Below are 16,293 nucleotides of genomic sequence, written 5' to 3'. Positions count from 1 at the left end.
AGCTAAACAGATCTTTTAATCCCAGTTGCTTTGTGCACATCCTGTCTTGTTGATATGATTATACATATTACTATGGAGACGTGTTAATAGCCCAGAGCTTAATTTGTGAATGGCGAGGTCTCGGAATAGATCGTGGTAAGAGATCCGGCATCGAGGACAAAAGTGAAGAGCAGGGGTATGATGGGGCGTTGGATGTCGGAGGGGTGTCGTAGATGAAAATAAAGAGCGGGATGGGGGAGGGGGGGGGGGGAGACTGTCACGGGCGAAAGTGAAGAGGGTTGGGGAGTCGCAGAAGTAAATGAAAAGCGGACGGAGAGGAGGGCAGTTGAGGAGGGGGATCTGTAAAATGAGGTGCTGGATCAAATTTCAGAGGTGCCGGATCCGGACTGTTCCAGCCCAAATTAAGCCCTGAATATGCAGCTGTCAAACAAAGCAGTGGGTGGAGAAATCGAACTCAAAAATTGATTTGGATCCTATTTTAACATCACGAAATTTAAAATGACTTTTTGTCTTTATATCACTCCAAAATGACTGTGGACACACTATACCTACACAGTTTTGTCCTAACAGCTTACAAAAGAGGATTTCCATTATAGGTGCCCTTTAATTTGGCCCAAAGGTATAGAACGAAAATGTAACATATTACAATTAAAATACAATATTAACAACAAAAGCTTAAAATCTACGCATCTAAAATAACAGAAGGAATATTAAATGAAACACAGGCAAACACAGGTGATACTCAAAAAGACATTTTATTTTATTTTTTCATCCCCAAAGCCCAGCGGACAATAAACAATCCACTTTTATTTTTCTTTGGTAACCAAAAAAATGGTAATTAAAAAAATAGTAAGGCAACTACAGCAACTATGTAAGGTCTAAATGTGTTAAAATCATAACCAGATCATCTCCTCTCAGACACGGTTGTAGAAACCTGCTGATGGAGCTACTGCTATACAGTCAATCCAAACCAGCATTTAACACCACCATCTCACCCCAGCCTAATAAATAGGGTAAGTCATTCATGTTGCTGTAAAATATATACATATACTGTGTCTGTATTGGTTTACATTCCACAGAAGTACTACAGAAGGTCTATAAGAAGGCTGGAGCAGATGAGCTTCACCATACGTCAAGTTTTAGAGGAATGCCAAAGATCTCCAATCCAGCACAAGTAAACTTCACTACCTTCATGAAAGTTTAATTCACTGTTTCTGAAGTCAAGCGCCACCACAAAGCTTTACTGTAATACTCTGAAAGAGAAGAGGCTCATGGGATGTTTTTAAACTTATCAGGTTTCAAACGTCAAGCGACGAATAGGAAAAACAGGGGTAATGTTACTTCAATTGATGGTTATAGGACCTTTTTTACCCCTTAAAGGAGGATCTTTTGGCCTCAGTAGTAGAACTGGTCAAGCTAGAGTTTGGGTGTCCTAGTAACGCTTCATCCATATGCAACAACAGTAACCCATGATCACAGAGAACAAAGGGCCATAATCCACCGTATGGAGTTCAATTGTCAACAGCAAACATTTGGGGACGTGCTGCATGTAAGAGAGTCGCCAAGAGCATATTAACTACAGCAGAGCGTTCAGCACATTCTGTGCTTGCAGGAATCTTGCTGAGATGTTTAACTGTATCTCCTAAAGTGCAGGCTGGTCCGCTATAGTTGGTATTAAACGCTTGCTGAAGCTAGCAGAGCTAATATTAACAGCGGTGCAAAACACCAAAGTTAGATATTATGTAAACCACTGAAGAATGAATGGAGACAGAACGTCTGAACTCTAAATGCGTGTAGACTGTTTAGTTTTGTAGTGTAAACTATAAAAGAACTAAAAATAAAACAAAAGACATCTGGAAAAGGACACTGAAACTGTATTAAGGAACATAATGTGAACCAATTTCCTTTGCGAATCAACCCTCACAAGCCTCCTAAAAGTTGGGGTGTCATAAGGCTCTGTTTGAAAGTCTGCTTAAGAAAAGAGTGAAACTCATGCATACTGAATGTACAGAAGGAAAACACAGGTCAATTCCTCATCCCCAAATTCCACTTCTCTAAGAAACTCGTATAATGAAAGTCAAATGAAGGCTAATACTGCATTGTAATTGTTTTGTTGTTTTAACCTTAAAAAACCCTTTTAGTTCTGTACATAATTACATAAAAAACAAAAACGCAATGATTTGACATATGTACAAGAGGGATTTTAAATGGCAACCATTTTAGATATGAAGACATTTTCTTCCCTGGCCTATGGCAAGTGATCTGGTGCAAAGCACAAATCATCAATACAGGCTAAAAAGAATTACGCAGCCAAGAATCGCAGGCTCTTTCCAAAGGGACCTTTTCAACCCTCGCTCATCACGAGGATGACAGGAGGGGGAAGATGAAGAGAGACGGGAGGGGAAGATGGAGACGTGCCCTCCAACTCTCTTGGGATCCTGGTTGCAGGTGGAGGCTCTGTGCGAGCGGAGAGGGAGGCAGAGCGAACCTTCGAGGCCTCACAGAATGACGTAGTTGAAAAGGGCCATGATGGCGGCGCTGATAAGGCCAGAAATGGGCACCGTGACAAACCAGGCCATGAAGATGTTTCTGAACAGCCGCCAGTCCACAGCTTTCCTGGAGCGCAGCCACCCCACAGCCACCACAGACCCGACCTGAAAATGAAAACACCAAACGCCCTCATCAAAATCCTGCAGATATCAATCTCATTCAAATACACGCCATCTAGGACTTGCTTTGCATCAGTTTGTTTTGCATACAAGTCTTTTTTTTACCTTGCAGTGAGTAGTGGAAACTGGAAGACCGATGTTGGAAGCCACCACAACAGTGACAGCGGAGGCGAGCTCGATGCTGAAACCGCTGAAATTAAACAAGTGTTGTTTAGGGAAGTCTGCCATGCGGGAGGTTTGTGTTCTGTACAGCAGGTGCTTTTTGATGTGGCAACATGGGTGTGTGTTTATACCTTGATGGGGTGATGGGGGTCAGGTCCCTGCCCATGGTCTGGATGACTCTACGGCCCCAGACCCACAGGCCCACACAGATGCCCACTCCTCCATACAGCAGCAGCCAGATTGGAGTCGGTGCACTCGATATAACAGACCCACTCTCATAGACCAGCCAGAGAGCAACCAGGGGACCAATTGCATTACTGAAAGTAAAAGATTATGTTAAATTACTTCAAAAGCTTATGGCAAGAGTGGGTTGATTGAGTTTACAAATTAGTAAGGTTAATTAAAAAGTCAAGAAGTTTTTACAGTAAGGACTTTGATCTCATAACATTAGTACTTTCAACAGTATGAACAAAAAGTACATCATATTAGTTTTCCTTTAGTGCACCGCTTCGACTTAATTGTCAAATAAGCTTTTGTAAAAACTCTTCAATACACCTGCATTACCTGACATCATTTCCTCCGTGAGCAAACGAGCCGAAACAGGCGGTGAGAATTTGCAGGAACTGAAAGAGCATGGACACCTCAGGTTTATCAGCATCGGTTCTGTCCTCCTCTAATGAACTACGGCTGCTCCCGGCATCTTCATCAACCATCTCTAAAGTGACCTCCCCCTCGCCGAGGTCTTCAGGGGTACCATTCTCTGCCACTGCGTTACAGTAACTGGTGTAGCTGTCCATTCGGATGCGCTTCCTCTCCTGGGCGCCGGCCTTTTCCTTGTCTCCATCTTCTGAAGCGCGGAATTCAGACTCTTTGGGCTTGAAGTCTCCGTGCATGCCGATTATAGCCATGGTGTAGGAGGTGTAGCTGTTGTTGCGACGAATGGGCCGGTCGCCACCTTCCCCCATGCAGTCTCCCACTTTTGCCAGATGGAGTTTGTGCAGCAGGTCCTTGTAGAGGCCGGAGTCCTTGTGAACCGTGTGGTATTGAGAGTATCCGTTGCTGGGAATGTGAGCGGGGCCGTTGGTGAAATGAACATGAGCTGTCTTTGGAGCTGCAGAAGACAGAATTAAGTTACAAGATAGATCTTGACTAAAACAGACAGAAGATGTCATGACTGGCATTTCAGGCATGATGAATGACAGACATACCACCGCCCAGGTCTGACTCCTTGCAGTCCTTTTGATCAGCGTCATCTGAATCGCCAATGTCAAAGGTGACCCTGCGCTCCTCAGGAGGAGGAAGAGGAGGAGTTGTGGGGGTGCTGGAGGACAGGACACTGGATTCCTCAGGGACAGGTTTCAGGATGGGACTGTGAGCTTCGTGCAGCTCCCTCTTCTCCATTAAAGGACTCTCAGAGGGACTGGAAGACTTAACTTCACCTGTACATCAAAACAAGGTCAATTATAAATGACGCTCAGCCCCAAGCTTGCTAGCAATTTGTAAAAAATCCTAAGTTATCATTTATATTCTTACATAAAGCGAAAAGTTAATACTGGAATGTGTAACGACATATAATAAACTAATTATTACATTTTTTCATTTAGATACACAATTACATTTGTATAGTAGTCTATGTTTGAGGTGAATCAAGAAAAAGAAAATTAATAAAAGTTGTACTAAATCTAATATTTTTGATGCCTTTAAATGATAACTAATGTAAAATTCACCCTCTCCTTTACCACTTACCAAGTAAGGCCAGACAGAATCTGCAGACATTTTTTGCTATTTCTGCGCAGAATATTGTAAAAAAAAAAAAAATAAAAAAAAAAAATAAATAAATAAATTTGTTGTGGAAAAAAAAAAAACTTTCTTTCCTTTTTTTTTTAAATGTCTACTAAGCATATCCTATTGACCTTATTCTACGCAGACGAGCGGACGCTGCCATTTGAATCTTTTTGGCACGAGACTTCCGGTCTCATTCACTTCCATTCATTTTTAGACATTAAAAACTGCTCGTTTCGCTGTTTGATGTTGCAAACTGATATTTCCTTGTTATATTATTCTACTTGGTCTGTATAGTCATGCAAACATTTGTTTGTAGAGCAAGTAGTTTGACCGTTTTTTGCCGTTTATTATTCCTTGTCATTTCTACCATAGGCGACTGAAACGGAAGTTCTAAGACAATCGCGAAAACAGGCGCACTTCCGCATTTTAGAATAAGGTCAATTAGATCAATTTATTTAGTAAACAAATCAAGTCTCATATAATGAATCTACCATTCAGGGCTTGACATTAACACCCGTCAAATGCGGGTAGATTTCAGCTGTAGCGTGTTAGACAGTCACCTCCACTAGCCATTTTGACTGGTTAAAATTATTGTTACATTGTAGTTTTCTTAAAAGCAGGGTTTGACAATAAGGATTGCCTGATTTATGTCCACATGCGATCTTAGACTTAAGAAGCAGCATGACTGACAAAATTAAAAAATATATATGTTGACGGGCAAAAGCAGGTAAATACCAAATGAAAGGTTGATCACTGGCATCAACAGCTGATGTGATGCATGCGACAGTTTAAAACATTTGTGCGCTCCCGTTTCCTTGCGTGAAGCAACCGTGCCTAGAAACACAACTGGTGCGATCGGTTCTATTTCAAATAGACTAGACAAAAAATTATGCTCATGCACACAGTCTTGCTGCTTTCAAGAGCTCCAGATTTGTCTTTTTGTAAGCAACACAGCTTAAACCATTCTTTGAACAGATTGTATTAGCCTAACATTAACCATGTGTGTATGATCATCCTTCAGTATCACACACGATATGTTTTTCACCCATTTTCTTTTGCTTACAGTTATTTTAACTGGGAATATAAGCCAGGGCAGATTACCATGCATAGTTTAAATGCATGAAAATAAATATTTTTTTAAACGTCAATTGATTTTTTTTAAAAGAAATATTTTGTTAAAAAAAAAAAAAAAAAATATATATATATATATATATATATATATATATATATATATATATATATATATATATATATATATATATATATATATATATATATATAGATAGTATACTGCTATATTTTGCTTGTTTTTTTTAAAAAAAACATTATTTATAAATTGTGGCTAGGATATACTCATTTATGTTTGGTTTGGCCAGAGTTAAATTTGGTAAATCCTTAATTTTTGAGCTCTGAAAAATCATGTGAAATAAAAACTAATGCGACTATGAAACCATGACCCATTTGCTCATGCTTATCGAGCAAGCTCATACATGACACATAAAAAGTAAAAAGAAGAGGCATGTGAACAAAAAATTTAAATCAAGTAATTTCAGCATGTCAAAAATACATAAAATATTTTCCCAAAAACTGAAAAATTGTGCCTAGTGAAAATGTCGAGTGGAAAACTACTTGGCCACCGTGGCTGGTGATCCAAAAAGTAAAAAATGTCAAGCCCTGCTACCATAGATCTACTAAAAAAACTGTAATGTATATAAATCATATGAACGTTTTCATACAAGTCAGTATTATAAAAATTCATTTAAAAACTGAATACATATTAATTTACAGTTACACACAGCTATATAAATGGACTCAAAATCTGTGGATTTCTGCATGCAGATTCTGTGCGAGTCTATTAGGAAGCTATTCTTTATTATTTTAATATTTTATTAAGCTTCTTGTGGTTGTTAAAAATACCAATAATCGTTTCACACACTGACCATGTGAACTGCCATCAGGAGTGCTTGATTGTATAACCTTTAAAACTATCTGTTTGCTTAAATGGTCACTATAACTCTACATTTCAAGGACAAAAGTGACATAACCTAGTCCATCGTCCACTGATCTGCCCATAGGTGTCAAAGCACATGTAGTCTATTTTAGTATCAAAATCCATGTCAAAATGTAGCTTTACACCTTAACCCAATGAGACTGAGCTACTTCCCTGTCAACACCTCAGCTGGACCATGGCTATTCCAGTTCACCAGCCAAAGACTAATTAGGGGATCACTATGACCTAAATAGGCTGTCAGTAAGACTGTAAAGCTCTAGATGACACCACTAGATGACTTACTTTGTCTTTAAAAATATATATTAAAACAATAATTCAAAACTTGTTTTTCTGGAAAAAGCAGCCGGCGCAGAAATGTTTTGCATGACTGTGGCCATCATGTGATTTAAGGATTACAAAACACTTGCACACTATAAAAATTCACTGAGCTACAACTGAGATTGGTGTTACAGATGCTCATTACTGTGTTTAAGCATTTTAGTTTTCACATGAAAGTATTTGGTTCAACATTTGTAAAATTTCAAATGCAAGTTTTATGTCTTGACGTGCATTTCTGGCACAGGAAATTGTTTTTTAGAGTAAAATTTAAAGCAATTATTACTCTGCAGAAGAGTAAGGCAATGATGTTACAACATGTGTAATGATATATTAGGTTAATTTAAATAATTAGACCTGCTTGGAGACTACCGTGTTTAAAGATTTCAGTAATTTAGGATACAAGAAAGGATACATAGATACAAAAAATGGGCTGTTTACACAATGAAAAGAAACCCACACACACTTGTCAGAACATTCCTTTAAAAAGAGTAGATTGTACAAGTGACTGAATAAAACTGCTGTTCACTGTCAGCATCTTTAATCTGTAGGGTTTTATCCTCACAAACACCTGGTGCTTGGCCTAAGGCTAATAAATCTTGCATGTCCACAGATTGCTGTCCAGACTTTTATAGGGCTAGATAAAGTGCCATTTACAAGTGTGTACATATTTAAAAACAGCAAAAAAACAAGCCCTCAAAGGTTAATGAATTGTTATACCTTCAAATTGAATGCAAGAAAAAAAAACTATAATGTGTCTAACACAAAGCCTTGAGGCACCTCGCCCATTAATCACACTTTCAATTGTCTACTTGGCAAGGCTTACACTACTAAATTGTACACTGGAAGAAGACACTGACCTGATATGACGCATTTTTTTTAATACATTGATTTTAAAATTTTCATGATTAGATTAAACAATTATAAAATATCAATACTTACATTCGATCTTCTTCTTGAGTCGTGGGCAAACAGCAAACCAAACGATGAGGGCGGTGATGATGCCAAAGCCGATGGAAATGAGTAGCACTCCCCACCAGGGCAGCTTATCAAAGCCCAGCACTGCAGTCCCATCATTCAGAGAGAACAAGGCACCAAGGGGGTGTCGAGGGAAAGGAGAAGAAAGGAAAGGTGCTTTTGAGACAACAGGCAGCATGTGCTACCATCAACACAATTAGCATTAGGGAACGGAAGGGGACATTGTGGAGTCCTAGTTGTTAGTAATGGCAAAGGAATTAAAGATTTAGAAATAAAAGTTATACTTCATTTAAAAGTTGTTTGCACATTTTTTCAGAGTACAAACATATTCAGACAATATGACTTCTTTGCCAGTTTCTTCCTTTTCCTTTACACTTCTTAGATAAAAGACTATTGTGAAAAATATGTTAAGGAAAAAATAAGTTGCTATACTCGTTCAGGAGTCACAGTAACAGACCAAAACAAGCACTGCAAGTATCAAATATCCTGGTTCACTCAGAACACAAGCACAAGGCCTGTCTTCTTACATAACACCTCAGGTGAGAAGCAAGTGCAAACAGCAGAATGTTGCAGTGACACGAGAGTCCACAAGGCCACCGTACCATATGGTCAGCAAGTGTGGGTGCCTTAAAAGGCTATTGCGGCAAGATATCACCCCCACCTCTTTGCAAGAACAAGCGGGGGAAAAAATGTGACCACTCCTGCAGAAAGGTTAAATCTGAGCCAAGACTGCGGTGGTGAAAAACGCGTTGTGCATGCTCAAGAAATACTGCTGGCTGACCAAGTCAGCTATTTACAAATTCCCCACGAGATCCAAAGCCACCAACAATAAAATGTGTCAAAAAGTTTATTTGACCAAAACAAAAATGGGGGGGTGACATACTGGAAAAATTTAGAACAAAGCCAAAAAATGGCTTTGGTCAAGCAGAGATATAGAAATAAACAGAAAGAGGGAGGAGAGATAAGAGCACAGGGAGCAGTGGGGCATAGACTCCAGTGCTTTGCCACATGCACGTACTACTGCGGGACGCTGCAGGGCATGCCGTGCTGCTGTGTGCTCTGGTTATGCAACTCAAGATCATTCTCGGCAAACAGGATTCAAGGAAGAGCGCACCACACTTTGAATAGGGCAGCGAGATAAATCTGAACTTCCAAACAGCCAAATAATTTTAAAGCATCAAAAAGGACAGATCAGATGTGGCCAGTGAAGGAAGAATAAATGTAAGAAAAGCCATTCAATTAAGCCAAATTTTCATATATGGCTATCTGCTCAGCATGTGCAAAAAGCAGCCCTGGGCATGTGGGTTTGGCTGGGAATGCATTCATGCTCACATGGACGTAATTTGACAAACACTCCTCCTCCTCCTCCTCCTCCACAAAAGGGGAGCAGCCAGACCACAAACAAGCAGTGGGATGAATGAATGGAAGTGGATTCATTTCCGGCTCACGACCTCACAATAAAATGTGCTATCCCATGGTCTTTATTACACAATAACAAGGGTTGTTTTCCCAGACACGTTCTAGCACCATACCTCATCCTGTTGATGGGATGATGATGGTTTATGAGACAATATGGGCTGGAGACCGGTGCTTGGGCCGTTTATCCTATTTGTGGTGTTTGACTGCCACGTGTCTTTTTCTAGACTTCTGTGCATTTTTGATAATTAACTTCTGAAAAAAACATGCATGGCTTTATGAAATTGCAGTGTTGTAGCTCTGTTTGAAGTCTGTTTTGACCCATGCCACAAATGAATCTGGCACTTCAAACAAACATGACACCGTTAACAGTTTTCAGTCTTGCTGAATAAGTCTGGCCAAATATAAAACATTCCACTTCAAATCCACAAAGTCTGTTATTGCTGCCTTCCATGTTTGCTTTATATCCCCAGGGCAACCAAAACACCCCACTGTCTGTTTTTCCAAAAGGGAAGCAGACCGGAAAACAAGCACTAAAGTACTTGGGGGCGGAGGGTGTAACCAATCACAGCCCTTTTTTCTTAAATTAAGAATATGAGTAATAGAAATTAAGTCCAGAATACACCACACTACTTATAATCTAAACAGATTTTAAAATGCAAGGAATCTGCACTTGTTGACTTTGTAAACATTTAGACAAATAAAAATTGGAATAAATCAGAATTTAAAATAATAAATAACTAATAGACACAGAAACGTGCGCATTTCTTCAGGTGTATGACAAATGTAACAATACATGTTGTAAAATTAGGTACAAATATTTTACTTTTTAAATTCAATTTCTACCTCCAACTGGATAAGAATCATTGAAGTCAGGTGTCCGTTAAGCACTACTTTGAAACTTCTCTCTCACTTAGAAATGACTCATACAGACTGTAAAAATGGGGCAAATATCTGTGTGAAAATAGTGCTTTGTTTTTTAGGAGTATCCTTTTGAAAGCTAGTTGAAACTGGAACAGACAGGCCTCAGATGCGGAGCGCTGCTGGCATTAAAAACAGAAGTAGCATTTGTGTGTCATTTGTATTTTGCATGGGCCAGAACTTTCCAGGCACTGTGTTTGCTGAATGACTGTATGTCTGTGTGCTAAGTTGAGGATAGGGGTGGCTTATGCCACATTATTAAAGTGTTGAGACTCCATACTTGAGAAAACGGGGGTATTAAAAATGAACTTCTGACTTGATGTCTACATCACAGCCCAAGCTAGATTGAATTAACAATTATTACAGTATGAGAGACGGTATGCGTGTTGTCACCCTCATACTGCATAAACAGCTCTAATAAAACCAGAAGAACAGGGAGTTCCAAGTACCAACGCAAACATACCACTTCAAGGAAACTCCACCCAGTCACATACTGGCTTAATTTTTATAGGGTATGTGTGTCTGTGTTCATCTCCCTTCTGAGCACAAAGGAGGTCGATCAACAATTCATGACATGCCGCATGCCTTAACCCCCCCGGCGAGTGCTGGTATTGTCCTGTCCTGTCCTGTCTTGGGAGACGCTCTGGATAAACTGAACCTGAATGAACTGCCTTAAACAGGTTGAGAGTAGGAGGAATGGAGAGACAGTGTCTGGTGCCTTTAAAGCTAATCCAACAGCAGATGACATGACGATGTTCACTAAGTGTGGCCAAAGATCAGGATAAGCCCATGTTAAGATGGCTCTGTTATGGCTAACTATGTCGACCTGAATTGACGAGACTGTGAGAAGTAAATGTCCTAGTGAGTTCTTAAGGCATGTGTGTCAGCTCATTAAATTCATTCCAGGGTCCTGAAGTGCATTTTCATTTTGAGGGACTATAAATCTGTGATGAAATGCATTAAAAACTGAGCTGAGTGAGTGTTAGATGAACCACTATGCATAAGTTTGAACGGACTGATCATTTAACTTAGTAAGAATTTTTTAAACATTTAAAATGTTTTTTATTCCATTATGACTACTAAACTTGTAATTTTTTTTTTATTTATGAAAAAGCAGACTACTGATGTTATTTAAAACTACAGACTTTCTTTAAAGCCCTTCATAAGATGTGTAACGCTACATTCATGTGTGTATGCTGCACCTTGCTGTGACTATGTAAAGAGCACCCGCCTGGGAGTGCATATGTGTACACACTCTCCAAGGGCGCATATCGCATCATACTCTGGCCTGTAGCCTTCATTTAATGGCCCAGGCCAGTTGACTTCTTGAATTGCTGAGCCCTGTGGGTAAAAGAAAACAAAAGGGAGCAAAAATTGCTCATTTAATTGGGTTTCAAACTCAAAAATGTAAAAGTATTTAGAGCTCAACATCTATTTGCACTCAAAAAAACATGGTGCTTTTTCTACTCAGTGAGACGGCTCATTTGATGGGTGTGAATTCTTTATTCCACCGTTTTTTTCTCTCCTATGATGGAGAAGGAAAAAACACTGACTGAGGTCCACACCACATGTCCATGTGATGAGTGCTCCACTGAGTTCTCCAGAGCCCTCTGGTTAAATACTGCTTTGCCTTAAGCATTGTAAAAACAGTCTGGCAGAGTCTGGGCATCTGGTTAGGATGTTAATGGGGAAAAAGAAGAAAGAGCAATACTCACTCGGTGCTCCGGTAAACATGATGGAAAACAGGTTGATGCCCATTGTAACAGCGTAGAAAAATGGCAGGGCCCTCAGACCATTGGGCACTGGATCCTTCTGCAAAACAACAAAGTACGGAGTATTAAGTCCAAGTATACTTCAGAGTTTATGCATACACTAAGGCATGTGTACTGTACACGTGACATATTTTGTCATCAGCACAGTCTGTACACTGTAATTTGAATATGCATTCAACCCAAGCGCATTAACTTTCAATTGTTTTCACACTACTTTGTTTATCCATAAATATCAACACTGAAACAGAACATCGTCTCACAGGTGCAAAGGTTGGATACATATCAATAACAACGTACTGAAAATAAAAACAAAACAAAAAAGATGACATGTGATGTTTGCATGTGCAAGAGAATTAAAACGATTTCCAAATTTGTGATCTCTCAAATTACAATCATACTGAAAGACCGGCAGATGTGCACTTTGAACAAATAGACAATCCTATTCACACTTAGCTAGTTCATAAATATATTAACATCACATACAAAGACAGGTTGTAGTCAGCTTAATGTATAATTGCTTATGAATGATTTGTACTTTCACATTTTCTAAGATAGACTGTGCAAGTGTTTTCAAAGACACTACATCTTATTCCATACCCTGCATATGGAAGAGAAAAGTCAATATAAACAGCTGAATCTTGAATTCTACAATGCTTTATAATAAGCTGAAAATTACATCCTGTTTACCTTTTGCAAGATGAACATGCGAACAAAGTAGAAAAGGACGGCAGACATTACGCCGGACAGCAAAGGCGAGAGGAACCATGAAGCAACTGTAAGGAAAGAAAGAACAATGAAATAGAAGTTATCAAACAAATGTTTCTTGACAACAATATTAATCATACGAGCACAACAACAAATGGATAGTGCTTGTGTATGCTGCTGACTCACCAATTCTGAGAAGCTCCAGCCATTTGACTCCCTGCTGACCTTTAGCAACCAGCGAGAAGCCTATAGTAGCTCCAACGATGCAGTGGGTCCCAGAAATAGGTAGTTTCAGAAAAGAAGCAGCCAACTGCCATACAGCAGAGCCTGATATGCAGTAGAAAAATTGAGAGTTTAAAAGAAGAAACCACAAGTATTCCAAATAAAAAACAAGTATTACTACATAATAGGGTTGCACGGTATACCGGTACTATGGTAGAATTGTGATACTATGGCTCCAATATACTGGCAGCGCAAATGTAGTTTGTAAAAGGAAGTATCGTCATTAACAGTCTATTAAATACATAATGTCGCATGTGGGAAAATTCACTAACATGCTCATACACTTGTGCAACAATAGACCATTTTCTTTGAATTATTTAAATTGAACACTTCATATTGCCTAATTTGCAACAAATTTTATTTGGTATAATTTGTATCTTGATTTTAATGTAGTTTTGTTGGTCAGTTATCAACAAAATGAACAAAAAGAACTAATGGATTTTAGGTGAAGCGATGTGCAAATACTTGTTTCAATATTAAGGGAACTATGAATTCAATTGAAGTAGGCCTATAAGGACTTATAAAACAGTATTTCTGACAATTCTCTTTATTTCATTGGTTTGAGTTATAGTATTGCAATACTACTTGGTATCCCGATACTTCAGCTGGTACAGTATCGTAATGGGAATGGTATCGCGACAACCCTACTACATAACACACAAGAACTAAGCTTCATAAGTTACTTACCAAACATAGCGCTGACCGAGCCAGCCATCAACACATGTTCAATGTCTTTGTACATGGTCACGTCGATAATGCCTTTGCGGATGGTCTCGCTGACCTTGGCTCCAAGCAGCACAGAGCCCAGAGTCTCAAAGATAGAAGCAAGAATACAGGCCTGCCTAAGGGTAACTACACCTGAGCCTACTGCCGTACCGAATGAGTTGGCAACGTCATTAGCGCCCACTGAAAAGGCCAAGACAAATGCTATGATGAAGCCTACGATCAGGAGCCACATATAGTCTGTCAGAGGCCCTGTAGTATACCCGACGAGGGTGCTCATAATTGTTATCGTGGCAAGAGTTGTTGACACCATTGTGCGCAGATGGTTTTTCAAGTTTCAAGCAAAAAAATAATTACTTCACAATCTTACAGGGAAGAGAACCAAAAATGTATAAATAATTCAAGCAGCAGCACACTGGATATTTTATCCCCAGCTAATTGAGGTACTATTGTTTCTAAATCCGTTTTCTGCCTCAGACCTACCTTCGCCCTTTGCTAAACCAGCAAAATCAAAGCAATCCAGACACTAGAGAGAGAATCTGCACTGCCCTGCTCTAAACTGATGTGTATCGTAAAGGGAGAGGGTGGAGTGAGGGCCTATTGCTATCCCCTAAATAGGCTAGATCTGTTACGGTTTGTTTTGGCTTGGACAATTAAGCAGATACAGCGGACATCCATTGTGCAACAGACACGATGGGTGAATGGTAGCTCATTCCTGAAAAAAAAAGAGAAGAGAAATTGGTAAGGTTCCCGCATTATGCAACAATTTCACTGCAGAGAGGCCAGAACTTGGACATAAGTTCACCATTGCACAGTATTAGCAGTACTTTATTTGCCAGAGAGGGGAGCTGAAGGTCTCTAGAAAAGTCGCTACAAAAGGGGGCGCATCGAGAACAGACAAGATCAATGGACTCTTAAAAAATACATCTATACCACATATGGCAACTGCCTATGCATGAATCGATGTGCTTTAAGGCAACACAAGACATCTAACCTTACACTACAAAAACGCGAGATTAAATAAATCCTGCCACTTTGTTTTACAAGCTCGAGAAGGCACTTTGATAAATATTTTAGGCTCTGACAACAAACAGTATTCAAATTAAGCTGCCAGCGCGGCCGAATCATGTGGCTTTCCAGCACATTCCTGCAATGCAGCTTTTATTGGCAAAGAAAACGCAGAATCAAATGATGAAATGCGGTCGACTGTCACTATAGGGCTGTTTAAGCCAGTTCTCCCCGCTCGCGCGAGACACGCACTTCCTTGCTAACGTTAGCTTGAGGAACCAAGCCTCTCAAAATACACCATTTTAAATAGTTAACGACTGGATGCTTTAAATATGAAAAATCTAAAATTCTACACCATATACAAATACATATACATTTCATAACGCTTTTACACGTTCACAATATGCTATTCTTGGTTTATACTCACACCGGCTTCACACTACACGTGTCGTCATTCATTGACACCCGCTAACAGCTAAAATGACGTAAAAATGTTTAGTACTTTATTAAAAACACCAAAACTAACCACGAACGAAAAAATATTACACACAAAACAGGATACATCACTGGCACTGTGTAATTAACTAATAGTAACGAGTCTTGTGTATTTTTTGCAGGTTAGACCGCGACGAGTCAGCTGACAAAGCCACGAGCTCGCGCTCATTCCAACCGCTCTCAATGATTTAAATGTCGACGAGAAAGTACGATAATTATCACTCAATACACATTACAATTATAATAAAATAAATTTTACTCACCACTCAAAGAAATTTGTCGATAAATGTCGATTTAGATATTTTGACAGAGTAGCCCGCCCAGTCAACTTCCCGGAGAGGCTTTCCGCGCGCGCGGGTTAAGACACTAAATTCTCTCGCTTTTACTTAAACACTAACGTCGAATAAATTAAACAAATCCAGAGATCAAGACCACAAACAAGACACCTATAATTGTTTCAAGTTCTCGAATAAATGAAAAAAATCGCAATAAACCGCTTTCAGCCGGCTTCAGACGATGAGTTCCTGCTTGTCCACGCAAGACATATATCATCCGAATAGGAGGGCGGGACCGCTTAGGTTGCACTGTTGACGTCAAGCAATACACCACGCCCTTGTGCCTTATTTGGTCATGTCCGCGACAAAAAAAAAACTATTTACTTAACCTTAAACTCCATTACTACTACTCTGTAAATATGTAATCTAGAAACGATTATTTTCTAGAAGATTATTTTCTACTATTTTAACTATAAAATTATACATTTTATTCAACTATATACATTTTATATTCATATGCAGTTTTTATTTTACTCAGTACTTGTTTTTATAGAATAAAGTTGTGAAATACAGAACATTACTTCTAAAGCAACAAAAATACTTAATTTATCACATTAAAGGTAATAAACACGTTAATAAAGTAGATGTATGCAATAATGTTTTTTAAAACAATCAGACTTGGCATTATGTCTCTTTTTACAGCCTATGATGGTAACAACTGCATAAATGAACAACATAAAAGGAATACGGGGGGAAGCTTTAAATAGTTTGTTGAA

The 16,293-nt window shown here is 39.1% G+C and overlaps 1 protein-coding gene across 3 annotated transcripts; it reads right to left on the bottom strand.

The window, feature by feature from the left end:
• Window positions 1–736: 736 nt before the first annotated feature.
• On the bottom strand, window positions 737–15,760 carry slc20a1b (solute carrier family 20 member 1b). 3 transcript variants are annotated; one of them, XM_087268857.1, is made up of 11 exons: window positions 15,506–15,760; window positions 13,704–14,454; window positions 12,921–13,061; window positions 12,717–12,802; window positions 11,973–12,069; window positions 7,885–8,004; window positions 4,040–4,270; window positions 3,396–3,942; window positions 2,963–3,148; window positions 2,775–2,859; window positions 737–2,654 (listed from the first exon to the last, which is right to left on the bottom strand). In XM_087268857.1, exons 2-11 carry the CDS (start codon window positions 14,050–14,052, stop codon window positions 2,499–2,501), a joined length of 1,998 nt encoding a protein of 665 aa, XP_087124983.1. In that variant the 5' UTR covers window positions 14,053–14,454; window positions 15,506–15,760; the 3' UTR covers window positions 737–2,498.
• Window positions 15,761–16,293: the final 533 nt, after the last annotated feature.

Source organism: Danio rerio, chromosome 10, assembly GCF_052040795.2.
Source record: "Danio rerio strain M-AB ecotype USA chromosome 10, GRCz13ab, whole genome shotgun sequence".
NCBI classification, from domain to species: Eukaryota; Metazoa; Chordata; class Actinopteri; order Cypriniformes; family Danionidae; genus Danio; species Danio rerio.
The sequence above is the reverse complement of the archived record's forward strand: the minus strand, read 5'-3'. Positions and strand labels throughout refer to the sequence as shown.

Coding starts and splice junctions, on each gene's coding strand:
- slc20a1b (XM_087268857.1), bottom strand. CDS start 14,052: ATGGTGTCAACAACTCTTGCCACGATAACAATTATGAGCACCCTCGTC. Junction 12,070..12,716: donor GCATGTTCATCTTGCAAAAG/GTAAACAGGATG, acceptor GTTGTTTTGCAG/AAGGATCCAGTGCCCAATGG. Junction 2,860..2,962: donor ACCCCCATCACCCCATCAAG/GTATAAACACAC, acceptor GTTTAATTTCAG/CGGTTTCAGCATCGAGCTCG.